Source organism: Serinus canaria, chromosome 17, assembly GCF_022539315.1.
Source record: "Serinus canaria isolate serCan28SL12 chromosome 17, serCan2020, whole genome shotgun sequence".
NCBI classification, from domain to species: domain Eukaryota; kingdom Metazoa; phylum Chordata; class Aves; order Passeriformes; family Fringillidae; genus Serinus; species Serinus canaria.
In genome coordinates this window covers 3809930-3836458 of record NC_066330.1, presented here as the reverse complement: position 1 = coordinate 3836458, position 26529 = coordinate 3809930, and the positions used below count along the sequence as shown (strand labels likewise).

At 50.2% G+C, this 26529-nt stretch overlaps 2 protein-coding genes across 4 annotated transcripts; both read left to right on the top strand.

The window, feature by feature from the left end:
- Positions 1-843: 843 nt before the first annotated feature.
- On the top strand, positions 844-18392 carry CEL (carboxyl ester lipase). Of its 3 annotated transcripts, none has more exons than XM_050981119.1 (12): positions 844-1009; positions 5702-6077; positions 7083-7233; positions 7474-7596; positions 7908-8105; positions 8204-8334; positions 8758-8865; positions 9097-9214; positions 9485-9671; positions 9917-10120; positions 17586-17783; positions 18136-18392. In XM_050981119.1, exons 2-12 carry the CDS (start codon positions 6033-6035, stop codon positions 18338-18340), a joined length of 1668 nt encoding a protein of 555 aa, XP_050837076.1. In that variant the 5' UTR covers positions 844-1009; positions 5702-6032; the 3' UTR covers positions 18341-18392. The 3 variants fall into 3 exon arrangements, with proteins under 3 accessions (XP_050837076.1, XP_050837075.1, XP_050837077.1); XM_050981118.1 differs by lacking the exons at positions 17586-17783; positions 18136-18392 and adding exons at positions 10347-10544; positions 10897-11141; XM_050981120.1 differs by lacking the exons at positions 17586-17783; positions 18136-18392 and adding exons at positions 10347-10544; positions 10897-11141 and having other exon boundaries at positions 5702-6837.
- Positions 18393-18941: 549 nt separating this feature from the next.
- GTF3C5 (general transcription factor IIIC subunit 5) lies at positions 18942-26510 on the top strand. The gene is made up of 11 exons (XM_050980933.1): positions 18942-19109; positions 19750-19972; positions 20197-20395; positions 21147-21342; positions 21981-22085; positions 22735-22849; positions 23516-23596; positions 24100-24197; positions 24747-24829; positions 25124-25266; positions 25860-26510. Exons 1-11 carry the CDS (start codon positions 18960-18962, stop codon positions 26015-26017), a joined length of 1551 nt encoding a protein of 516 aa, XP_050836890.1. The 5' UTR covers positions 18942-18959; the 3' UTR covers positions 26018-26510.
- Positions 26511-26529: the final 19 nt, after the last annotated feature.

Here is a 26529-nt window from a genome sequence, read left to right as displayed (position 1 = left end):
CTAACAGTCACCATGGACACACACTGATCTTAAGGCTGCAACTTTAAACTGAGGCTTAAGATCTGCCACACATTTCCTGCATGACCTTGGGCAAGACTTGAGTGCTGGATTTCTGAAGTTGTTCAGCGCACTGTGAAGCTCTCAGAAGATCTTCACCCCATCTGTGAGAGGGGGATAATCATGCCCCCTCTCCCCTTCATTTCACTTGTTTATTTCAACGGTAAGATAGTCAGGAATGAGACTGCTCCTCCTTATCTCCCACATCCAGCACCCCACACAATGGAGCCTTGATCTGGGCTGGAACGCCCAACTGTGCCAGCAATAACCAGTGATAGGAACTGAATCCAGCAGAGCACCCTGGCTCCAGAGCTGGCTCAGCAATCCTGCAGGCAGGCACAGAGACCCTGCATTGGACCCACCAAACTCAAAACCAGCAGAGGAACAGGGCAAGCAGCAACACAGGGAGGATAAACCAGACAAGAGCATTTTGACTTGTGAATAATATTGCAGGGAGGGAGACAGAGCTGGATAGGAGCTGTGAACATCCCACTCAGTGCCCTCACTTTGAATGTGCTGCTTCAATCTGAGCACTCCTCAATCTGGTCCTTGGGCTGATTTTGACCTGTGGGGCCAAGGAGGATCTGTGTTCACTGTACCAGCCAGCAAGGCAGGCAGAGAGCAGAGAGTCCTCAGGAATGGGGAAATCTGGGGCTGGGGAGGAGCTGAGCGTGCACTGAGCTCAGCTTTGGTCTGATAAGTTTATCAAGCACTGCCGGCTGCTAACTGTCAGCTGGGGAAGGGAGCCTGTTAGGGAGGAGGAACGGCTCCCAGGGCAAGATAGGACAGCCCAGGCCTTATCAGAGTGCCTGAGCCAAAGAGGGAACTGGAGAGTGAGCACTTTCCAACCACTTCATCTGAACAACAGACAGATTGGCAGGAAAGGCCTGTCAGCCCTTTGCCTCTGCCACCCAGGCACCCAGGCAGCCTCCCATCCATGCAAATAACCTGGGTAAGTGCAGCCTGGGAGCTGCAAACGTGAACACTGGGACCTGAGGGAGTGCATGGGGAAGGTTTTCTTAGAGCACTGCTGAGTGTGAGAGTCAGATTTACAACAAACAGTTCCACTACTTACTGAGCGAGCTGCTCCTGCTCGGTGCCCAGAACAGCTTCTCCCTGTGCTGCCTTCCCTGAGGTTTGGGAGGGGGATCTTCCAATTCACAGTTGCACCAGTCAGGTTTAGTGTACAGATAATTGCTCTGTCTCTGAAAAGCAGTAAAAACCCCTGAGTGAATAGAAGGGGGGAAATCCTGATCATTCCTATGTGAGTTAAAAAAGCAAGAGCCGGGAAATACCCCTTCACATCTTCTCCTAGGGCAGCAATAACCAAAGCAATCCAGCTGAAGATCATACCAGGGCACCCTCCTGTGTTTAGATGAGCTCTCCTGGACCTGTGCAAGCTCCCTGTGCACACAACTCAGCCATGACAGGGAGGGGAATGAGAGATCCCTGCAGGGCACATCCTCTGCTTGGTTTCCCTGATGGAGCTGGGTCGTGCGGGATGAAAGCTGCAGCTTTAACCCATTTCTTTAACCTGCCAGACCATGCTGTTATCAGGTCACTGCTCATCCAGACTATATGGACAGCCCTCATCCTGCATCCCACCACCTTTGGTTCAGGCTGGTGTCTTGGGTCCTGCCTGCATCTGGGGATTTTACTGAGATACAAGCCCTGCCCCTGTGCTGGCAGGATGTGCTCATCCTTGGCTGCCGTGCTGTCCCTTGCTCTCCATGGGATAGGAGGCAGGAAGCTTTCAGCAGTAGGTCAGGAGATCTCTGCTGTGACCTGGTGACTCAAAGGCTCCCTTTTTTGATAAGAAACATACCTAGGAAACGATTTTTCTCTCTTAGAGCACATCTCTAAACCAGGGCTGAAGTCCTGCCTTGTATGCACCTACTTCTCTCCCTGAAGAGAGGGAGCCCAGTATCTGTAGGCATCTGAAGTTGCACCAGCTGAGTCACAGCTCTGTGGTTTCTGCACCACTCTCAGGCTGTTTCTCACAGCTGATTCTGCTCCAGCCCATAATCTACAGTTCTCCAGGTCTTGAACAACTTCTAAGCCATTTAATTCCTCTGTGCATCAAGGGCTCCTCAGCAAGCTCCAACAGCCACATTCAGAACCAGCCAACACAATTCTGACATTCAAGGCTTCCTCATGAAGAACAAGGGGTTTAAAAACCCATCTCCATTGATTCTGCCTTCCTCTTGAATAATTTTAAAGCCATGGGACTTTATCTCACATCCCAGGCTCATCTATATTAGGAGCTTTGGTGGGATTTTTAGCAGTGGTCAAGTTCACTGTTTTTTTTCTCTTTATAAAGTAGAAGCTATCTCTTGTCTCAGTTGAGGAAGGGGAAGTTGGAGATGACAGAGCATTCCTGTTCCTGAGAGGGCCTCATCCTGAGAGTGTGGACATGGTGAAGCAGTGTGTCAGTCAGACATCCCTGCCTCAGCTCCTTATTTAGACCCAGCCTGTAGCAGCTTCAAGATCTGCAGATAAGAGCAAGGTAGAATTCCTGCACATGCACAGCAATACACTGGAGTGGCATCATGAAAAGCCCCACAAAAACCCCATAAAGCATCAAAGCAAGGTCTCTGCATTGGGATCTGCCAACCTGCATTTTTCACCTTAAAATATTTGCCCAAATTTGAGTAGGACAAGAAACGGAACTCAGGCGAGCCGGACCTGCAGTCTTGTTTGTTAACCAACTTTATCTTACCTTGAAGTATGAAAACTAAGTAGAACATCCCAAGTTAAAACTCTTTTCTTAGGAAAAGTATAATGTACTATTGGTAAGACTTTATTTCTGAATGATACTTATGAGATCTGCACAAAACTCATTTTCTAGTGTCTTAAAGGCAGAGCCAGGGCAGAAGACCTTGGGTTTCAGACTGGGTGTGCATGAGACAGCTGAGGTTTCTCATGTTACCTGGAGTGCAGGGAAACAGCTGGAAAGTCAGAGAGCCATGTTCCTGTGCCTGCTGCACAGTGCCACAGCTGTGGTGGTGGACAACTCAGCAGGAGTGATAATACTTTGCATTTGAGTAGCTCATAGTGCCTAAGGATTTCAAAAGGGCACAACATCCATCAGGCAGCAAGATTTAGCCCCCAGCCTGCAAGTTTTCTCACAGCATCATTATTAGTTTTGCAGAAAATACAACACAAACTTTGTAGTCAGCAGGAACAATAATTTCTACTTTGGGGGTGCCACCTCCTCATCCTCTCTTCCTCAATCCACAAGTGCCCAGCAATCTTAGCTCAAAAGGGAATGTGACTCAGGCCTTCAACTGAAGGGCTGTCACTTGCAAACCCTGAAGGCTGGATGTGGCCCTGGTTTTATCACTGGCCACCAGCTGCATCTACAGCTCTTGCCTCCTCCCCAATGATTCAGCAAATCTTCTTTGAGGAGAAAAACAAGCACACAAGTGAACAAATCACAATGTCAGATTACAAAGATGAGCGGGGAAAAGCTGCGGCTTGAAGGAGGGAGATAAAAGTTGGTGAAGTTACACGAGCCAAGGATGAAAATGTCCAATAAAGACAAGGGTTTTTTTTTTTTTTGAAGGGAAGCAATAATAACATGGGAAAAAAGTGTTGTAGTTTGGATACTTAATGCTGTGGAACATTACTAAGAGTAAGAGAACACAATGTGGAAGGAAATGAAGCATATTCTACCCTCTACTATCTGGGCATTGCACAGGGCTGATAGGGATTTGTACTGGTATAGATGAGAACTGAACAGTCCATTCTGGTTTACACTGGAACAGAGTTCCCCTAAGAAAGCTATTTTCAGGGGGAGTTTCTCTCTCTATAACCAAGACTTCCAATAATCTGGAAGCCCCTTGCCAGGCACTTTGAATGTTCCTGGAAAAAAGGATGCAAGTCATCAACAGAGGGCAGTTGGAAGTAATGTTTTAACTCCTGACAGCTTTGACCACTGCATCATATTTTTATATCATAGCCCTTTTCCATAAATGTATGGTTTCCTGCTTGAGGTGAAACACAGGGTCAGTGTAACAGCTCTATAGAATAAAAAGTAAAAAAGAAACTCCAGCCAGACCTCAGCTAGGAGATGTAGTATTTCCTCTAAAGGCATTCCACTCTAGTCAAAGCCCAGACTTTCAAGAATGCCATGAAATCTTAGGGAAAATAAGTGTTTGGAATTTATGGAGAGCTCATGCCACATTTGGGGAATCTCTCAGGCCAGTGACTCCTCCAGGCTCTGTGAGAGAGACGCAGCCTCCCCCTGGAACTAATGCAACACAAAAAGCAAGCACAGAAGGAAGGGGAGCTCAGGAACTGTGGACACAGATGGGATGGATAAACTGTTCCCAGAGGGTTTTGGGGTACATACTTGCACTGCTGCTCTTCCCTAGAAAATACAAAAGAAGAAGCCATGGCACAACCCAGAGGCTTTCCCCTCGAGCTCACCTGGAATATTGTTGCTGTGTAAGTCATGTAAAGAGTGCCAGGGGTGGCGCCTTTGAAAGCATTTCCCTGTGCTGTGCTGCCACCTGCTTTCACAGCTCTGGGAGTGCCCCCTCAGCTCTGACAACACTCAGGTGATGTAGGGGGATACAGTATGGGTAAATGAAGGTGGTATAGAAGGTAATCTTATCCCCCAATAAGTTGCAGCTGGACCAATTACTAAAGATTAAAAGCAGGCCTGATCTTAACTGGCCACACCTGTAGCCAAGAATAACAAGTGGTATAAAAGAGTGGATTGGTGGGCTCTGGAGTCAGATGATTGCTGTAAGGATCAGAACAGGCAGTGCTTAGAGGAGCTGCCTGTGAGAAACAGTGAGGAGGTATGGAGCTCTGGTGATGTGAAATCCTTGCATTATAATGGTGTTAGAACTCATGCTATCTAAGACAAGGTCAGCTCTAGAGCTCCAGTGTCAGCCCACCTGAGAAGGGGAGAACTTACCACCAAGTTCAAATGTTTAGAGTGTGGCTACAGAGAAGATAGAGACTCCCTTAAGAAGGAGCCACATGGAAAAAATGAGGGGTTATGGGTACAAGTGACTCCTGGGGAGATACAATTGGGTACTAGAGAACAAATTTTCACAGTGAGGGTAATCAGTCATTGGAATAACTTCCTCAGGAAACTGGTGGATTGCCCAACACTGGACACTTCTCAGATTAGCTGGGCTCTCTTAACTAGACCAGGCTTTGCCAAGGGAGGTTGGATCAGGTGATCCTTGAGATCCCCTCCAAGCTGGTATTCTTTGTTTCCATTAAAATGTGCTACTGCTGCACCCTACAGGCTGAAAACAGTTCTCTTGTCATTAATCACAATTTATAAACCAGGCTTATGGTTTTGTGGGTGGAGGCTGGCTCTGGGTATTTGGGGCTGGTTCTGTTTCTACCCCATGCCAGAGCCCTCACAGAAGGAACACAAAGAGTTCCCACCTTGCTGGGATGAGCAGGAGGAAGAGCAGCAGCTGTAACACAGACGTGCCACCCCCCCCGACTCAAAGGGTTGTCACCAATCACAGAGGTGGGGGACACAGGGCTCAGCTATGCCAGAGGTGTCCTACATGCTGGATCCCCATGGGAAAGGGAGAGCTCAGGAACAGGGGGGAGACGAGCTGGAGACTTCCAGTTGCTGAAGCTGCTGCCTTGCTCTGCTTTATCCCTTTAGGTCAGGCACAACAGAGGAGGCACAGGGAGAAACTGCCTGGCAGGGGCCACTCCAGCATAAGTCCATTTGAGGTGAGGGGACCTGGGGATGTGTGAAGAGCACTGTCCCTCCCAGCACACCCCACACATCCGGGATGCAGCAAACCTGGCTTTCTGCCTGGAATTGATGCCACGTGTTCCTGTGCACACCTAACCCCGATTTGCTTTGCCAGAAGAACAGTCTGGGAGATCTCCCACAAGAAACATCTTTCATTTTCTCACTGTTGGCCTTCATCTGCACTCATTAAAGAAAAAAAAATCTGAATGGCTTTTTCCTCTTGCAATGCCCCTTGATGCAGAGGTTGGGCCAAAACAAAATGAACCTACTGGGCACTAAGGTGAGTCCCTTCTCTTCTGGAATTTAGAGCACAAACTTCATTTTCACATGTTCCAGTGACAGCCCCGTGTCTCTGAGCCACAGGCAGACTGCAAAATTGGTCCCTCCCCTGTTTCTTAGAGAAGGATATAACAATTCCCTGTTTTGGGGTAAGAGCCTGACTGACCTCAGCAGGACCTGTCACCCACACAATGCCATCTTTGTCGTGAAGAAATCTCAATTAACCACTGGATGCTTCTGTCCAGACCTGGAAGAACGTGTTCACCAGTGCTGTGGATAAATGGGTGTCTACATTTTCATAATAACTGGCTAATGAGTGCTCTAGGAAGCTCAAAAAGCTCCCGAGAGAGGCAAGCATCCAAATGAGCTGGTAATACACCAGAGAGGAAAAATAACAGAGAAGTTGCATTCCCAAAGCTCTCTGAGTGCGGGAAGGATAGTCTGATCAGAATGGTGGTCATGTGGAAAATAGAAAAGATACCTGAGGAGATTGGGCTCCAGCCCAAACAAGCAGCACCTGCAGTGTTCTCACAGTCTATACACATCAGCCATGGACTGGCTGCTGAAGGACAAGGCTGTGGAGGCTGCCCTGCTTCAGCTCTGAGCCAAGCCTGGCCCATTAGCCCACACCTGCACTCGTGGCTTTATAAACACAGCCCTCCAGCTGGGATTGTCCCCTTAGGGCTGCTCTCACCATGGCTCGCTGGCACATCCTGGCCTTGGCCCTGTGCTCCTACCTCGGGGTAGCCTGGGCTGCCACAGTAAGTACAAAGGCTGGCTTTGCACTCTAAAGCTGAAGGTTTTCTCCTCCTGCCATTTGTCTTTGGGACTGTGGGGGAATTGCTGCTGCCTCTCTGCTCCCAAGGGCACCTGCAGGACACCTGCACAGGCACAGCTCCAGTGGCACGGATGGGGAGGGTGGGATGGGAATGTGTGGCAGTGTGGGAAGCCAGAGTTATCAAGGACAGAGCAATGGATTTTCTCTTCTCCATGGTGCCTGCTGTAGCTGGGTGTGGTGCACACCGAGGGAGGATTTGTGGAAGGTGAGAACAAGAAACTGGGACTCTTTGGTGGCTATGTTGACATCTTCAGAGGGATTCCCTTTGCTGCCCCTCCAAAGACTCTGGAAGACCCTCAGCCTCATCCTGGCTGGGATGGTAAGGTCCCAATTTGAATGCCTTTGGTTTGGGGTCTTATTTTCAAATCTCTCTCCTCAATCCAGCACATATGGGAAATGGTGCAACACATTACTCAGACTGGTCACAATGGCTGGGGAGGCTTTGCTGCAACTTTTACTGCACTCAGAGGGGAAAGGATGGGTGAGCAGACACCTTGTAACCAAAAAATTGAGCTGATGCCCTTAACTAGGGCATTCTGTCTTCCCTTTCCCGTCTTAGGAACTCTGAAGGCAAAAGAATTCAAAAACCGCTGCATGCAGGTGAAGATGACACAGACTGATGTCCGTGGGAGCGAGGACTGTCTCTACCTGAACATCTGGGTCCCCCAAGGGAGAAGACAGGGTATGAGCTTAGAAGGGACCTGGGATGGGCTTTCCCACCTGCCTTGTGTGCACATATGTGTTCCATAGTGGGCAGGTGCTGAGCAGTGATTTTCAGGGGAAAAGGTGGGAACTGTCCCAGACAATGTCCCTCACCTTCACCCTGTTTTGAACATTAGCCTCTTGAGCAGAGCAAGGATTTTCCTGCAGAGCACCAAATCATCTCCTGCCCAGGGCAGGTGGAGCAGTGCTCAGGGATGGGGTGAGGGGATGCAGGGGCAGCACCTCCCAGATCAGTGGGGGATCACTCTGCCCCTGTTCCTCTCCTCCCAGTCTCTACCAAGCTGCCTGTGATGGTTTATATCTATGGCGGTGCCTTCCTGATGGGAGGTGCCCAGGGAGCCAATTTCCTGGACAACTACCTGTACGATGGGGAGGAGATCGCCGTGCGGGGCAACGTCATTGTGGTGACCATCAACTACCGCGTGGGGCCGCTGGGCTTCCTGAGCACCGGGGACGAAAACCTGCCAGGTACCACGGCCGATCCCTCCCTGGGACCCTGGCCCGGGTGCCCACTTTGACAGCTTGCCTGTGCCCCTGCTCACTGCCGGGTGATCGCTGTTCCTCAGGGAACTACGGGCTCAAGGACCAGCACATGGCCATTGCCTGGGTGAAGAGGAACATCAAGGCTTTTGGGGGTGACCCAGACAACATCACCATCTTTGGGGAATCGGCCGGTGCTGCCAGTGTCTCCCTGCAGGTGAATGGTCCTCGTTGGTTCTGACCAGAGCCCCTGCTCTGCCGGTGGGAGAGAGGAACCCCTTGGCACTCATCTGCTTTCCTTTCCACCTGCTGCCTCATTAACGTCCTGCCCTGGCCAGCACAGCAATGCTCAGCCTCAGTGCCTTGTAGCTGCTCCTCCTTCTTCAGCTTCATCAGTCCCACCAGTGCACCCATGTGTCCTGTGAAGAAACAGCCTTTATTTTCCATGTCCTCCTCCTCTGCTCCTCTTCTCAACATCTCACTTTTTAACTTTACCTCCTGACACTGCTGAACACCACAAGACCTGGCAGTTTCACCAGGCTGAGTGCACAAGCTGTGAGGGTATCTGTGGGGTCTGACAGGCCATGGTCTCCTCAGGAGTTGTTACCCAAACCCCTCTTGTTTCCATTTTGCCCCCTAGACGCTGTCCCCAAAGAACAAGGGCCTGTTCAAGAGAGCCATCAGCCAGAGCGGTGTTGGGCTCTGCAGCTGGGCCATCCAGAGGGACCCACTGCTCTGGGCCAAAAAGGTAACATGCAAGTCATGACTGGAAAACTATAAAAAGAAAAAAAAAACACTTCCCTAGAGGAAAGCCTGGCTTGGAAGGGATTGGCCAAGAGTTGTGCCCAAGAGCACTGTGGAAATTGGCTGCTTTGAGATTAAAGTGAGATTAAAACTAACCCACATATCTGACTGCATAAAAATAACTCCTGGCTTTGGAAGTAATGCTAGGATTTTGTCTCTCTCTCTTCTGCCACAGCTTGGAGAAAAGGTGGGCTGCCGCACAGACAACACCACCATCTTGGCCAACTGCCTCCGTATCTCTGACCCCAAAGCCTTGACCCTGGCCTACCACCTGCAGCTCACCCACCTGTCCAGTAAGTCCCCTGGCCTGGGGTCTGGTCCATCAGCCACCCTGGGCAGCCAAACTTCCTGCAGGACACTGGGTCAATTGCCAGGAGTGTTGAGGTGGTGCTTGTGCCCTTCAGAAAAGGGACATTCATGAGAGATCTTGCAGTCACCTTTCTGTGGGCAGATGCACATTGCACCTGATGAACACTACCCACCTAAGCCTTTTCTTGGGATATACCAGGCCACATATCTGTGTTTCCTCACCTCCAAACACACTCTGCTCCTGTCTCCTGCAGTGCCCCTGGTGCACGCCCTTGCCCTCTCTCCAGTTGTGGATGGGGATTTCCTCCCAGACGTGCCAGAGAAGCTCTTTGCCAACGCTGCTGACATCGACTACCTGGCCGGGGTCAATGACATGGACGGGCACATGTTTGCCGGTGTGGACATACCCGCCATCAACCGCCCGCTGGTGAAGGTCACTGCGTGAGTGACAGGCACCCTTAGAACCCTCAGCAGGAGACATCTGCTCTTCAGAGTAGCTCCCAAACCCCAAGAAGTCTGACTTGAGTGGAGAAGGCACAGCCTTCCATAGAGGATGTCACTCCAAATCTGGGTGCCCAGGCCTTTTGTTGCCAAGTCCAGAACCTTCAAGAGAAAGGACCAGGCGAGAGCCCTGCCCTACATGAAGCTGCTGGTCAGTAATTAATTAATATCATTTGTCTTTTCAGGGACCAGGTCTATCATTTGGTCAAAGGCCTCACCGTGGACAGGGGCGAAGCTGGAGCCAACGCCACCTACAACATCTACACACAGAGCTGGGGTGCAAATCCTGAGCAGGAGGTTGTGAAGAAGACAGTGGTGGGCCTGATCACTGACTACATCTTCCTGATTCCTACACAGGTGGCACTGGACCTGCACCTGCAGAATGCCAAGTGAGCAGCTCAGCCCTGGGGATGTTGCACATGGAGGAGGGTTAGGGTGAGAATTGGAAATGGAAGTTAAAAATGGCCTCAGGATGTTTTCACCCCATGTGAGGTGATGCATGTGAGCATCTTCCAGTGCTGAATCTGTGGCCCTGATGGTATTTGGAGTGTTGGTTGGGATTTGCAGCCCTTTTTCTGCTTTCTCCTTGCTCAGCCAGTCTCTTTGATTTCCCAGGAGTGGCAAGACCTACAGCTACTTGTTCTCTGAGCCGTCCCGCATGCCCATCTACCCCCGCTGGGTGGGGGCAGACCATGCTGATGACCTGCAGTATGTGTTTGGAAAGCCCTTTGCCACTCCCCTGGGCTACTGGCCCAAGTACAGGACTCTCTCAAAGGCCATGATTGCTTACTGGACCAATTTTGCTAGAACTGGGTGAGTGATTCTCATTTCACATTTGAGGCTGGATGCAGCGCTTCAGGCTGCTGGTTTTGTCCAGGAAGTTTTCAGGGTCATTCCCAAGATCAGAGTGTTCCATGTCTGTATTTCTTATTCCTGAATCCTTGTGTTCACTCAGGACATAAATCCCTTTGTGAAGCTGGGATGATGCCAGTGGGGATGGAGGGAGGAGACTGCAGGTCATCAACTCACTCTTGGCAGGGAGAATTCCTATGGCTTGTCCCACTGTCAGATCTTCTCTTTTCCTCTCACTTAAAGCCTGACTTGAGCAGACAGGGTTCCTACCAAAATCCACAAGACTGAGCTTCCGTGTTTCCTTTTTCCCCAGTGATCCCAACACAGGGCATTCAGATGTGCCTGTTTCCTGGCCAGCCTACACCAACGACGCCAAGTACTACCTGGATATCAACCACAAGATGAACAAGAACTCTGTGAAGCAGAACCTGAGGTCCCGCTTTGTGACCTTCTGGAACTCGGTCTATCTGAAGATGCCACAGGTTGCTAACATCTCCCAGTCAGAATTAACATTCTGAACCCTTTAAAGATAGTTCAATAAAGGCTTCCTTTAGCTGAGTGACTCTGGTTCTCACTTTGTTTGCCATGACATGATTTTCTTGCCAGTATTAAGGTCTGGCAGGAAAGGACCTCCACTGTGTGGGCAATGTGTGTTTCCCTGGCTGTGACACCCCAATGTCCCAGAGAAGCTGCTGGCAGCTGGGGTTGTTTTTTTTCTCATTGCCCCTGTGATCCCAGACAGGACAGCCCCAATCCTGACCTGTCCTCTGGATTTCCCTGTGCTACCATAAAAATTCCTGCTATTGCCAACCAGATCCTAGAGAGATACAGCTACAACAGGTGAATGCAAACCAGTCCTGACCTGTTTATCATGCACTGATATTGCTCAGGAACTGATGGGGCAGAATAAATCCATGGGGGTGGTGATTCCCCACTGGTTTTGGGGCAGAGGCTGGGCTGGATTGGGCTGAGGAGCTGCAGCTCTGAGCAGGGCAGGACAAGCAGCACACCTTTCCAGAATCCTTGTTCACCACATGTCCCCATCCACACACCATACACTGGACCTGGTCTGTCCAGGCCCTGGGATCCTGGGGGGAGAGCAGGGGGACCCAGCCATGCTGGAGGTCCCCCACAGGCCTGGCTGGTGTGGAGAACGCAGGGCTGGTGTGGGACATCAGGGCTGTGGATCCTGGGAGGAGAGCATGGGGTGTCACAGGGGGTGGGACCCTGGTGTTTGTGTCAAGGTTCTCCATGCAGAGAGGCTGGAGGATGGGGAGACCACCCCTGGAGGGAGCCAGGGTCAGGGAGCCCCTGCACTAGAACCATCCTCCTGCCTGCTTCCAGAGGGCTGGAGCCAAGGGCAGGATTTCCAAGAATTGATGCCATGTGTTCCTGTGCTCTCCTGGCCTCAAATGGCTTTGCCAGAAGAACAGTCTGGGAGATCTCCCACAAGAAACATCTTTCATTTTCTCACTGTTGGCCTTGACTGGTACTTTTCAAAGGAAAAGACATTTCCAGATTGAATTGGTACCTGCAGTTCCCTCTTGCTTTGCCCCTGTCCCAGTGAGTAGCTGCAGTAGCTCCAGGAGAACAAATGCACAGGGTGAAGCCTTTCCAACACATTTCATACAGATCATTCCTGAGTGCTGGAGGGTTTTCTGCCAGCCAGGGCAGAGCTCCTCTCTCAGTATGCAAGTGCATGTAGCTTTGAATGGATTTTTCAAAATTTTCTTTCTTCAGTGGTGCCATGAGAGTTTTATTGTACCAGTGTGTGATCAAGGGAGGTTGGGCCAAAGGTAAACCAACCCATTGCTCACCCAGCTGAGTCCCTTTTTAGAAATCTGGAACACAAACTCCATTTTTGCATGTTCCTATGAGGACTCTCATTTCACCATAAAATGCTCAGGAATCCTTTCCTTCTTTGCTTCTCTTATCAACAGATGTTCTAACAGCCCTGGGATTAAATGTGGAAAGATGTTGCACACTGACAGATGAGTTTTCTGTTAGAGACAAATTTCAAAGCTATTGTTTGTATCTGTCCATTCCCCTCTCTCTATGACAAACACAACAAGGAGTGAAGATGACAAAGAGCTGCTGCCATGAGCCTGCAGAGATAAGAGGAGGAAGTAAACTCCAAGCTTTCTGATAGATGAGGCAATGAAATGGAGACAGAATTCTGGACTCTGAGTGAACTCAATGAGAAATCTGGCCGCTCTTTAATGGAATCAGCTTTAGGACTTGCTCTAATTTTGAATCTTTTATGTTCCCCAGTGTGTTATGAATGCAAGGCTTCTCTTAGGTTGCTGATATTATGTTCTACTGTACAGCTTAATATGATTTCAGAACCCTGTGCTTGGATGAGGCTTCTCAAGACTCCATAAGGTTTAATTTCTCTGGAATTTTCTTGGACTGAGCAATTTCCTTTGGTTTGGCCTCCAGCCCAAACAAGCAGCATGTGCAGTGTTCTCACCGTCCATACACATCAGCCATGGACTGGCTGCTGAAGGACAAGGCTGTGGAGGCTGCCCTGCTTCAGCTCTGAGCCAAGCCTGGCCCATGGCATTGGCCCACACCTGCACTCGTGGCTTTATAAACACAGCCCTCCAGCTGGGATTGCCCCCTTAGGGCTGCTCTCACCATGGCTCGCTGGCACATCCTGGCCTTGGCCCTGTGCTCCTACCTTGGGGTAACCTGGGCTGCCACAGTAAGTACAAAGGCTGGCTTTGCACCCTAAAGCTGAAGGTTTTCTCCTCCTGCCATTTGTCTTTGGGACTGTGGGGGAATTGCTGCTGCCTCTCTGCTCCCAAGGGCACCTGCAGGACACCTGCACAGGCACAGCTCCAGTGGCACCTGTGGGCTTTCCACAAGGCACAAAGGGACGGATGGGGAGGGTGGGATAGGAATGTGTGGCAGTGTGGGAAGTCAGAGTTATCAAGGACAGAGCAATGGATTTTCTCTTCTCCATGGTGCCTGCTGTAGCTGGGTGTGGTGCTCACCGAGGGAGGATTTGTGGAAGGTGAGAACAAGAAACTGGGACTCTTTGGTGGCTATGTTGACATCTTCAGAGGGATTCCCTTTGCTGCCCCTCCAAAGACTCTGGAAGACCCTCAGCCTCATCCTGGCTGGGATGGTAAGGTCCCAAATTAAATGCCTTTGGTTTGGGGCTTTATTCTTGCTTCTCTTTCTTTTAGTTGGTTTTTCTCAAGCTAAAGATGTTCTTGCCTGCTTTCCCCTACTAAGCACGGCCAAGAAAATTGTCTTTGTCTCCTGAAGGGTCTGAGAGTCTGGGTCTAAATGTTCCCAAGAAATTCAAGTAACCCTGGGAAGTAGCCCTGGCATGGCACCTGCACCCATGCCTTGTCTGTCCAGAGCTGGTTCAAAAGGGAAAGTCTCGCAGTTTGTCACTCCCTCATACGAGGCACAGTGGCAGGAGAGGCTTTGCTGACATTGTACTGCACTCAGAGGAGAAAGGATGGGTGAGCAGACACCTTGTAACCAGAAAATGGAGCTGATGCCCTTAAATGGTCTTCCCTCTTTCCTTTCAGGAACTCTGAAGGCAAAAGAATTCAAAAACCGCTGCATGCAGGTGAAGATGACACAGACTGATGTCCGTGGGAGCGAAGACTGTCTCTACCTGAACATCTGGGTCCCCCAAGGGAGAAAACAGAGTATGAGCTTAGAAGGGACCTGGAAGGGGCTTTCCCACCTGCCTTGTGTGCACAGCTTGTGCTGGAGCCTCTCTCTGCAGTTCTGTTCCATAGTGGGCAGGTGCTGAGCAGTGATTTTCAGGGGGAGAGGTGGGAACTGTCTCAGACAATGTCCCTCACCTTCACCCTGTTGGAAAGGTCAGCCTCTTGAGCAGAGCAAGGATTTTCCTGCAGAGCACCGTCAGCTCCTGCCCAGGGCAGGTGGAGCAGTGCTCAGGGATGGGGTGAGGGGATGCAGGGGCAGCACCTCCCAGATCAGTGGGGGATCACTCTGCCCCTGTTCCTCTCCTCCCAGTCTCTACCAAGCTGCCTGTGATGGTTTATATCTATGGCGGTGCCTTCCTGATGGGAGGCGCCCAGGGAGCCAATTTCCTGGACAACTACCTGTACGATGGGGAGGAGATCGCCGTGCGGGGCAACGTCATTGTGGTGACCATCAACTACCGCGTGGGGCCGCTGGGCTTCCTGAGCACCGGGGACGAAAACCTGCCAGGTACCACGGCCGATCCCTCCCTGGGACCCTGGCCCGGGTGCCCACTTTGACAGCTTGCCTGTGCCCCTGCTCACTGCCGGGTGATCGCTGTTCCTCAGGGAACTACGGGCTCAAGGACCAGCACATGGCCATTGCCTGGGTGAAGAGGAACATCAAGGCTTTTGGGGGTGACCCAGACAACATCACCATCTTTGGGGAATCGGCCGGTGCTGCCAGTGTCTCCCTGCAGGTGAATGGTCCTCGTTGGTTCTGACCAGAGCCCCTGCTCTGCCGGTGGGAGAGAGGAACCCCTTGGCACTCATCTGCTTTCCTTTCCACCTGCTGCCTCATTAACGTCCTGCCCTGGCCAGCACAGCAATGCTCAGCCTCAGTGCCTTGTAGCTGCTCCTCCTTCTTCAGCTTCATCAGTCCCACCAGTGCACCCATGTCCTGTGAAGAAACAGCCTTTACTTTCCATGTCCTCCTCCTCTGCTCCTCTTCTCAACATCTCACTTTTTAGCTTTACCTCCTGACTCTGTTGAACACCACAAGACCTTGAAGCTTCCCTGGGACAGGTGTACAGCCTGCAAAGCCATCCACCTGTTTTGACAGGCCATGGTCTCCTCAGGAGTTGTTACCCAAACCCCTCTTGTTTCCATTTTGCCCCCTAGACGCTGTCCCCAAAGAACAAGGGCCTGTTCAAGAGAGCCATCAGCCAGAGCGGTGTCGGGGTCTGCAGCTGGGCCATCCAGAGGGACCCACTGCTCTGGGCCAAAAAGGTAACATGCAAGTCATGCCTGAAAGACTATAGAAACCAAAATTTTTTCCCTAGAGGAGAGCAGGGCTAGGAGGGGATTGGGCAGGAGCTATACCCAAGAGCACTGTGGAAAGTTGCTGCTTTGAGATTAAAACTAACCCACAACTGTGCCTCTGTAACAATAACCCCTGTCTTTGGGAGCTAACACTAGGATCCTTCTCTCTCTCTTCTGCCACAGCTTGGAGAGAAGTTGGGCTGCTCCACAGACAACACCACTGTCTTGGCCAACTGCCTGCGCCACTCTGATCCCAAGGACTTGACTCTGTCCTACCACCTGCAGCTCACCCACCTGCCCAGTAAGTCCCGAGCACATGATGTGGTCCGTCAGCCACCCTGGGCTCCCCAAGCTCTTGGCAGAACTCTGGAGCAACTGCCAAGAGTGTTGTGGTGGTCCTTGTGTCCTTCAGAAAAGGGACATTAATGAGAACTCTTGTAGTCACCTTTCTGTGGGCAAATGCACATTGCACCAGAGGAGACTGCCCACCATGCAATGGCAGCAGTGGCTGAGGAATCATCCAATGGCTCTGCCTTGGCCTCAGAGCAACTGTCTGGGGTTGCTGTTCTGTGAAAGCAGCAAGAGCAATCCCAGAAAACAGCTTGTAAACAAACAAACAAAAATCATACCCCTGCTATTTCTATTTGAGTCGCTGGGTGGAGTGCAGGAACGCTGCTGCTTTTGTGCTGGGGGAATTCCTTTCCCAAGATTCTCCTGGTGCTAAACACAAACCACAGTGTTTAGTCTTGGCCAGAACAGAGAGTGGCCAATACACTGCTGTGCAACTGCACACTCTGAGGTTGGCTGTCCTGACAATCAAACAGCATGACCAGGTGGGATGAAAAGTTCAGCTCTTTCCTATCTTTGGCTGCGCTTTTTGTGAAGGGATCTGAAGGAGGAGAGGATTTGTGGATATTATCAGGTACTATTTGGCTGGCAGATCTCTTGCTCTTCTCCTTCAGCCACAGTCATGAGGTTTACCCTGCATCTAGGTGACCTCCTGCCCATGCTGAAGTCACTGCTCAAGCTGACATTCACCTCACCCTGTTCTTTCCTGCGCTCTTTGAGTCACGAGATATGCCAGACCAGACATCTGTGCTTCCTCACCTCAGAACAGACCCTGATCTTGTCTCCTGCAGTACCCTTTGCGCACGCCCTTGCCCTCTCTCCAGTTGTGGATGGGGATTTCCTCCCAGACGTGCCAGAGAAGCTCTTTGCCAACGCTGCTGACATCGACTACCTGGCCGGGGTCAATGACATGGACGGGCACATCTTCGCTGGTGTGGATGTACCTGCCATCAACCGCCCGCTGGTGAAGGTCACTGCGTGAGTGACAGGCACCCTTAGAACCTTCAGCAGGAGACATCTGCTCTTCAGAGTAGCTCCCAAACCCCAAGGAGTCTGACTTGAGTGGAGAAGGCACAGCCTTCCATAGAGGATGTCACTCCAAACCTGGGTGCCCAGGCCTTTTGTTGCCGAGTCCAGAACCTTCAAGAGAAAGGACCAGGCGAGAGCCCTGCCCTACATGAAGCTGCTGGTCAGTAATTAATTAATATCATTTGTCTTTTCAGTGACCAGGTCTATCATTTGGTCAAAGGCCTCACCGTGGACAGGGGCGAAGCTGGAGCCAACGCTACCTACAACATCTACACACAGAGCTGGGGTGCAAATCCTGAGCAGGAGGTTGTGAAGAAGACAGTGGTGGGCCTGATCACTGACTACCTCTTCCTGATTCCTACACAGGTGGCACTGGACCTGCACCTGCAGAATGCCAAGTGAGCAGCTCAGCCCTGGGGATGTTGCACATGGAGGAGGGTTAGGGTGAGAATTGGAAATGGAAGTTAAAAATGGCCTCAGGATGTTTTCACCTGAAACCACCCCATGTGAGATAATGCATGTGAGCATCTTCCAGTGCTGAATCTGTGGCCCTGATGGTATTTGGAGTGTTGGTTGGGATTTGCAGCCCTTTTTCTGCTTTCTCCTTGCTCAGCCAGTCTCTTTGATTTCCCAGGAGTGGCAAGACCTACAGCTACTTGTTCTCTGAGCCGTCCCGCATGCCCATCTACCCCCGCTGGGTGGGGGCAGACCATGCTGATGACCTGCAGTATGTGTTTGGAAAGCCCTTTGCCACTCCCCTGGGCTACTGGCCCAAGTACAGGACTCTCTCAAAGGCCATGATTGCTTACTGGACCAATTTTGCCAGGACTGGGTGAGTGATTCTCATTTCACATTTGAGGCTGGATGCAGCGCTTCAGGCTGCTGGTTTTGTCCAGGAAGTTTTCAGGGTCATTCCCAAGATCAGAGTGTTCCATGTCTGTATTTCTTATTCCTGAATCCTTGTGTTCACTCAGGACATAAATCCCTTTGTGAAGCTGGGATGATGCCAGTGGGGATGGAGGGAGGAGACTGCAGGTCATCAACTCACTCTTGGCAGGCAGAATTCCTATGGCTTGTCCCACTGTCAGATCTTCTCTTTTCCTCTCACTTAAAGCCTGACTTGAGCAGACAGGGTTCCTACCAAAATCCACAAGACTGAGCTTCTGTGTTTCCTTTTTCCCCAGTGATCCCAACACAGGGCATTCAGATGTGCCTGTTTCCTGGCCAGCCTACACCAACGATGCCAAGTACTACCTGGATATCAACCACAAGATGAACAAGAACTCTGTGAAGCAGAACCTGAGGTCCCGCTTTGTGACCTTCTGGAACTCGGTCTATCTGAAGATGCCGCAGGTTGCTGACATCTCCCAGTCAGAGTTAACTTTCTGAAGCTAAGAAAAAAATATGTTTTAGAGATCATTAAAGGCTTCCTTTAGCTGAGTGTCTCTTTTTCTCTGTTTTCTGTGTCTCTGTGTTGGCTGTGACAGAGTTTTCTTGCTAATGTCAAGGTCAGGCAGGATGGAACATCCTGAGGGCAGCGTGTGTTCCTCTGGCTGTCACAGTCAGTCCTGGCCAAGCTGTCCTTGCAGCAAATTATACTCTCACCCTCACCTTTATACCCTTCATCTGCCACCTTTTGTGGCATTAAACATTGCTGAGATGAAAGCTGAAGTTCTCAGGAAGCAAAAGCTCGTTTCAATGAGAATTAACACCGCACTCCTTGCACGATCAGAGAAATGCACGGCTGTGTGCAAGCATTTGCTCAGCTCAGGATTGTTTTCCTTCATTGTCCAGGCAGGACAGGGACAAAGCAACCTACGAGGGAGGTGATTCTGCCTCTGTTTACTGTCACAAACTGGGCTGCGGAGCCCAAAGCAGGACAGGACGAGCCCAGCCCCCCCTCAGGCCTCGCCCTCCCCTCAGGCGCGGCCCGGCCCGGAACCGTCGTGTGGCGGAACCTTCGTGCCGCGGCCCGGGGGGCGGCGTCGGGAGAGAGCTGCGCGCAGCGATGGCGGCGGCGCGGCAGCGGGGCCCGCGGGGCTCGGCCGTGCTGGAGCTGCCCCGCAACCCGCGCTTGGTCTGCGTGGAGTACCCGGGGCTCGTCCGGGACGTCGGGGCCATGCTGCGGACGCTGGGAGGAGAGCAGGGGGTGTCGCGGGTGAGGGGGCCCGGGGGTGTGGGGAGGGTGGGGGCTCGCTGGGCAGAGGGTGCGGGGCGGCGAGACCGGCCCTGGGCGAGGGGTTGGTGCGGGAGGGGGCCAGGGCTGGAACTGGGGAGAGCCTTCACGTGGGACCCTTTGTGTGAGTCGTTCCGGCTCAGCATGTCCCCACGCGGGGCCCATGGGTGGTTTGGGGGTGATGCCGCTTCCCTGATGTTCCCGAGCAGGGATTCAGGCGGTGTGCAGTAAAAACGGAGAATGATTTGGCTTGAAAGGTTCCATGAAGTTCATTCAATTCCACTCTCTTGCTGTGGGCAGAGACACCTTCCACTAGGCCAGCTTGCTCCTACCTGTCCTTCCAGGAATGGAGCAGCCACAGCTTCTCTGGGCAGCCTTTGCCAGGCCCTCCCCGCCCTTGTAGGAAAGAATTCCTTCCTCATATCCAGGATATTATATTTTTAATTTATTTTTCCTGATACCCAGGATGGGAGTGGCTGCACATCCCTGTGATGTGGGGCAGGGATGATCCCCATGAGGCTGTGTGAGGGGCACAGCTGGTGCCCACAGCAGCGTGTGGGTCTGGGGGCTAGCACAGGAGCACAGGGCATGCTGACAGGGGCTGTGCCTCCCTTGATGACAGATCTACGCCGACCCTGCTAAAAGGCTGGAGCTGTATTTCCGCCCCAAGGACCCCTACTGCCACCCCGTGTGTGCCAACCGCTTCCCCACCTCCACCATGCTGCTCAGGGTCAGGAGGAGGAGCAAGAAGAAGCAGCAGTTGGACCCCGAGGAACAAATCCAGCCAGAAGTGGAGTTTGAGATGGAGATTCTTGGGATTGTCACCACTGTTTACAAATTTCAAGGTAACCCTTGGGACTGTGTGCATGTGGCTTTGAGATGAGTGTGATGGGAAAGGGAAGTGTTTCCCCTAAGCAGTTGAGGACTAGAAGGAAAATCAGGTGTTACAGCCTCTTTGCTGGATAAACCTTTGCATACTTGTCAGACTCCTGCTCCTGAAAGTTCAGTGTGAGAGGTATTGTTGGGCTCACAATGAACTTCACAATGTTTTAACTTTTGTTTCTTACAGGAATGTCTGACTTCCAGTACCTGGCAATGCACTCTGGCCCTGATGGCAAACAAACCTCCATGTACAACAAAGTCCTGATGCTCAAACCAGAGAAGGAAGAGTTTTTCAATAGAGATTTACCTCTTTACATCCCACCACCCATTTTCTCACGTCTGGACACTCCTGTGGATTATTTTTATCGCCCAGATATACAGCACAGGTCAGTGCCTTTTCTCATGATACATCTTTCATGTGTTTCACCCTTTTAATTTGCTGCCTTGTGCTGATTTGGCACAACAGAGGCAAAAATCCACCAGAAACTGCCTGGCAGTGGCAACCTCAGCAAAATTCCACTTGAAGATTTGCCAGGTGAGGGCAGCTGGGCATGAGGTGAAGATGATTCCTCTCCCAACTCACCTTAGACATTATGGGATGCAGGACACAGCTCCTGCCTGCTTCCAGAGGGCTGGAGCCAAGGGCAGGATTTCCAGGAATTGATGCCATGTGTTCCTGTGCTCTCCTGGCCTCAAATGGCTTTGCCAGAAGAACAATCTGGGAGATCTCCCACAAGAAACATCTTTCATTTTCTCACTGTTGGCCTTGACTGGCACTTTTCAAAGGAAAAGAAATTTCCAGATTGAGTTGGTACCTGCAGTTCCCTCTTGCTTTGCCCCTGTCCCAGTGAGTAGCTGCAGTAGCTCCAGGAGAACAAATGCACAGGGTGAAGCCTTTCCAACACATTTCATACAGATCATTCCTGAGTGCTGGAGGGTTTTCTGCCAGCCAGGGCAGAGCTCCTCTCTCAGTATGCAAGTGCATGTAGCTTTGAATGGATTTTTCAAAATTTTCTTTCTTCAGTGGTGCCATGAGAGTTTTATTGTACCAGTGTGTGATCAAGGGAAGTTGGGCCAAAGGTAAACCAACGCACTGCTCACCCAGCTGAGTCCCTTTTGTCTTTCCCTGTTCCTTAGGGAGGGATACAACAATCCCCAGGTGTCTGGTGAGAACCTGATTGGCCTCAGCAGGGCCAGACGCCCACACAATGCCATCTTTGTCAACTTTGATGATGAAGAAATCCCAACTAAGCCCCTGGATGCTGCTGTACAGAACTGGAAGAAAGTGTGCACCAATCCTGTGGATAAAAAGGTGGAGGAAGAACTCAGAAAGGTGTGTGCCTTACTCCTGGTGTGAGCACTGTCCTGCAGCAAGCTAGGGAGGAAAAAATACATTTTTCCCAGAAATTCTTGGTGATTTTAAGTGCCTGACACAAGTGTGAGTAGATGCTACTGACACTGCTGTGTTCATTTCAGTTCTGCAAGTCAAGCTTTGAATCTGTGGCTTAACTCATTAAGCCCTGTGAGTTCTCACATCACCATCCAGTAGGTCCTCTTGAGGGCCAATGGCTCTGATATGGACCTGAGTCCACTTGGAAAGCTGCTCTGCCTTTGGGAGCCCCTTCCCACTGATGTGGGGCTGTCTGTGTGTCATTGCAGCTCTTTGGGATTCCTTTCCCACTGATGTGGGGCTGTCTGTGTGTCATTGCAGCTCTTTGGGAGCCCCTTCCCACTGATGTAGGGCTGTCTGTGTGTCATTGCAGCTCTTTGGGAACCCCTTCCCACTGATGTGGGGCTGTCTGTGTGTCATTGCAGCTCTTTGGGAGCCCCTTCCCACTGATGTAGGGCTGTCTGTGTGTCATTGCAGCTCTTTGGGAGCCCCTTCCCACTGATGTGGGGCTGTCTGTGTGTCATTGCAGCTCTCTGGGATTCCTTTCCCACTGATGTGGGGCTGTCTGTGTGTCATTGCAGCTCTTTGAAGTGCGTCCCGTGTGGTCTCGCAATGCAGTCAAAGCCAATATCAGTGTCCATCCAGACAAGTTGAAGGTGCTGCTGCCTTATTTGGCCTATTACATGGTGAGTGGTACGTCTGTGAGCAAGGAAGCATCACCCTGCTCTTCTGGTCCTTTACCACTTCTGAGGTCCTGCCACTAAGTACCTGAGCTTAATTTAATATAAAGAGACAGGGGGAAGGAAATGCTTTAGAGCCAAAGTTGAAGCCAAGGAGGATTCAGTGGCTGTTTGCTCTGTAGGTTCTAATCACCTCTGCAGGTCAGGACCGCCATCCCCCAAACAATTTGAAAGGAATTACAATTGTTTGTGTACTCTGAGTTGGACTCACTGGAAAAATATCTACAAGAGATTCTCAGGAGCTCAAAACAACAAAACAGTAATTTCTGGGAACTTTAGAAAATCAGAAAAACTTTGGTCACTCCATGTGACTGTTCACCTGGCAGTGGTAGCAGAGTTTTTCCACACAAGCACTTGGCTGTGACCTTGCAGGTTGGTTTGTAAAAGCACACAAGTATTTGTGCTTTGATTGCCAAGTGTATAAACATATTTCAGTGTATAAATATTAGCATGGCAAGTGAGCAAAGATCTGGTAAAACAAATATCTTTGGGCAATAAGGGAAAATATTGGAACTTTCCAAGAACCTTGCTGCTGAAGGACGTTGCAACACTGTGGTGCTTTTTTGTAACTGTGTTCCCTCGTGTGTTTGTGCAGTTAACAGGTCCTTGGAGAAGCTTATGGGTTAGGTTTGGGTATGACCCCAGGAAACACCCTGAAGCAAAGATTTATCAAGTGCTGGACTTCCGAATTCGCTGTGGAATGAAATATGGTAAAAGGGCCCAACCCACAGAGCTGCTCTCTCTGCTTTCTGGTTAATCCTGGTAGTATTTTTCTTTTTATGTGTTTTTCAAACTCTTTTGCCATATTTCTGCTCTGATGAACATGTCACCTTTTGAGCTCCTTGCTTACTGTAATTCTTTCTAAAACTTCTGGAATACTTTCTTTCATAGTATGGAATAGGTCTTTCCTCATTTGGCACATTCTAAACTCTGTCTTTCCTCCTCCATGTGTTCCAAGCCCAAGTGGGTGTAGCAGAGCATCCTCGTCCTCACTCAGGGGAGGCACCAAGCAGGAATTCTGGTGCTCACATAGCAGCTTTTCCTCAAGGACCTCAGCATTTCCTGCAGGGTGCTGGTCTCAGACCTTGGATGTGGGGTTCCCTGTTTTGATTTTGCAAAGAACAAGTTGAGGAAAAGGAGTTTCTGATGCCATCTAGTAAGTCCATGGTAGAGCTGGCATCCACTCATTGACATCAGATCATGTTTCCAAGTTAAAGGGTTTTGTTGATCTCTTCTCCCCACCCTGCTAAAACCAGCATATCCCAAAGGCCAGCCTGCCCTTCCCACCCCAGTCCAGCCCTTGTTTTCCTGAGCTGGGGATATTCTGCAGAGTGCTTGCCCTCAGTTCATGACTGGATTTTGGTTTTCACCTCTAGGTTATGCTGCTGCTGACATGCCTGTGAAAGCAAAACGCAGCACGTACAACTACAGCCTGCCCATCACTGTCAAGAAACAAGGTATGCTGGGCCAGAAGGGCTGCCTGGCTCTTCTGCTTCTCTGTTTGCCCCATCCTAATCACAGGTGGTAAAGCTGAGTTCCTGTGTTCTAGCTGAGCCAAAACTGAGTTTGTTTTCTGGTAGTAATATTGCTGCTGTTAAGGCAGAGAAAAATCTGCTGGGAAGTGTTGTAGGAGCCTGGCTGAGCCACAATGTCTGTTAGCAGGCAGGAGGGAGTTCAGCAAGCCACACTAGGAATCCAGAATTCACTGAGGTGCAGAGAATGGGGGAATTCTCTTTTCTATGTCAAAGGAGAGTAGAAAAGGTTAAAATTATGAACAAATAGCCTCTGAAAAAAGCTGCCCAAATTGGCAGTTTTCCTGGGACTGTCCAGTAACATCTCTAAAGAATGAGTAAAGCACATGTTCTGTTGCTGGTTGGTCTGGTTTTGTTGAATCAACAGAGAGAAGTGACAGTCCAATATGAAAGATGTCCCTTATTAGGACTTTTTGTTTTCCTTTCAGGAAGTCACACAGTCAGTGTCCATGACCTGAAACAGGGGCTGGGTTCAGCTGGTACCTCTGGGGCAAAAAAGCCCCCCTCCAGCAGGTATAAGCTGAAGGTAAGCATGACTTTATATATCAAAATCTTGAAATATCTCAGTGAAATAGTGATGTTTCCTGTCTTATCAGTCATCAGGGGATCAGCTATGAGTGATTTGATGTGCTCAGGTTTGCCTGGGAAGCTCCCAATTGGTTATGGCAGTATGGAACACCACCTGAGTGTATTTTGTTACATGCTGCAAGATGGGATTGGTGCTTTCCACCCTCATCATAGATGTGAGGAATATTTTGCTTCAGTTGATAAAACTGGAACTTCATGGGCAGTGAAGGTCAAAAAAATCACCATGTCTTTATGAGGTCATGCTGCAAAATCCAACAGGGTGGAATAAATAAATGAGTCTTTACTATTCCTTTTTTTTGCTAGAATGAAGCCCATGATGCACTGCTAGGCTGTGACAGGCTGCAGACAGAGCTGCAGGCTGGATCTAAGATCTATGCCTTAAAACTTGTTTCTCTTGGAAGTGCCATATTCTTGAATCAGTCCATTGGAAGTACTTTCATTACAGCATAACATGCACATGAATCCTTTCCTTCTTTCCTCCTCTTAGGAATCCGTCTACATTTTCCGAGAAGGAGCCTTACCCCCTTACCGCCAGATGTTCTACCAGCTCTGTGACTTAAATGTGGAAAGGTACTGCACTCTGACAGCTGAGTCTTAGAGACAGATTTCAAAGCCTGTTGTTTATACCCTGTCCGTTCACCCCTCTCCCCTTGAGCAGGACCATCAGAGGTGTTCAGTTGCTCAATAAAAACAGAAAAGTTTTTTCACACATGAACTTCCTTTCCCAGCTGACAATTACCCTGGATAACCAACTGTGCTATTCCAGTTCAGTGAAAGGAAATGGAAGTAAACCAATGTGTCTCATTTGAAACTCACACCTGAGTGCAGAGGATTAACATTTTCTTCCCTTTTGCTGCTCTTTAGCCTGCAGAAGATCATCCATCGGAATGACGGCACCGAGTCGGAATGCACGGAGCGCGACGGGTGGTGCCTTGCCAAGACAAGTGATGACCTCAGGGACAGCATGTCCCTGATGATAAAGCAGATCATCAGATCCACCAGACCTGGTAAGGATGCTTTGAACATGAGGATGTTGTACTTGGCACTGAGGCAGAAGTGTTCTGCATCCTCTGTGTGTTCTTTGGGATGTAGCTCATTCCACTGTGGGAGCTGAGGCTGCTGGCCTGCAGTGGGAATGTAGGGTGGCATTAGGGATGGCTGGGAGTTAAGGTTTTCTATTTCATCTCCCCAGTATCAAAAGCCCTTTAGCTTTTAAATGTCTTTTGCACAGTGATAATCAAGATCTTAATTCTAACTGATGTATCTGTTGGTGACATTTCACTTTTTATTGATATTATTGATTGACCAAGAAGTGAGAAAATTAGTTCCTGATGATGCTGGGACAAAGCAATAATATCCCAGTGAATTGGGTCAGAATGAGGCAGGAGAGGAGGCACAGCTCTGCTGCTGTTCTGCTCTCCTTCCTGCACTGTGGAGTTCAGTTGCTCTGGGCTTGATCAAATTCTGTTAAGATGAGCAATATTAGCTGTGCCCCCGAGGCTGCTGCCTTCTTCTCACACGTTCTGTGAACTCAATTGGAAATGCCCACAGGTTGCACTGAGAGAGGCATCACAGTGTCTTTCTTTCTTCCCAATTTAAGCTCTTTTCTCAAATACAACAAGCAGTGAAGATGGCAAAGAACAGCTGGCGTATGAGTCTGGAGAGGATGAGGATGATGAAGAGGAGGAGGAAGAAGACTTCAAGCCTTCTGATGGGAGTGAAAATGAAATGGAGACAGAAATTCTGGACTATGTGTGAACTCAGTGAGCAGTGTGGCTGCTGTGGACAGAACTCTCTGCTCTTGCTCCTTGAGAGTCAAGGGTTCAGCATCAGGATCTGGGAAGGCAGAGCTTGTACGAAGCTGATGATGTTCTCTCTGCACTGACTGCTGGTGGGCAGCATTCTGGGTGTTTGGGAGCCACTGCCTGCATTTTCAGAATTGCTGGCTGAGAAACCCTCCAGCAAGCTCAACAAACTCCCAAGAGTGAGCCCAGAATCCAAACCAGCTGGAAACACACCAGAGCATGGGAGAAGCTGCATTCCCAAATCTCTCCATGAGTGGGAGTGCACTCTCTCCAGGTTGGTGGCCATGTAGAAAATAGAAATGGTGCCTGAGGAGATGCTGGGAGAAGAAACAGTCCCTAAGGCAGGTTCTGCCCTTCTGCTTGTCCAGAGGGAGTGAAAATACTGAGCCATGCCTTCAGCACTGAGCCTTGCTGGTCATCCTGGAAATAAAGCCAGCAGGAAAATACACCCTGAATCACAGTGAA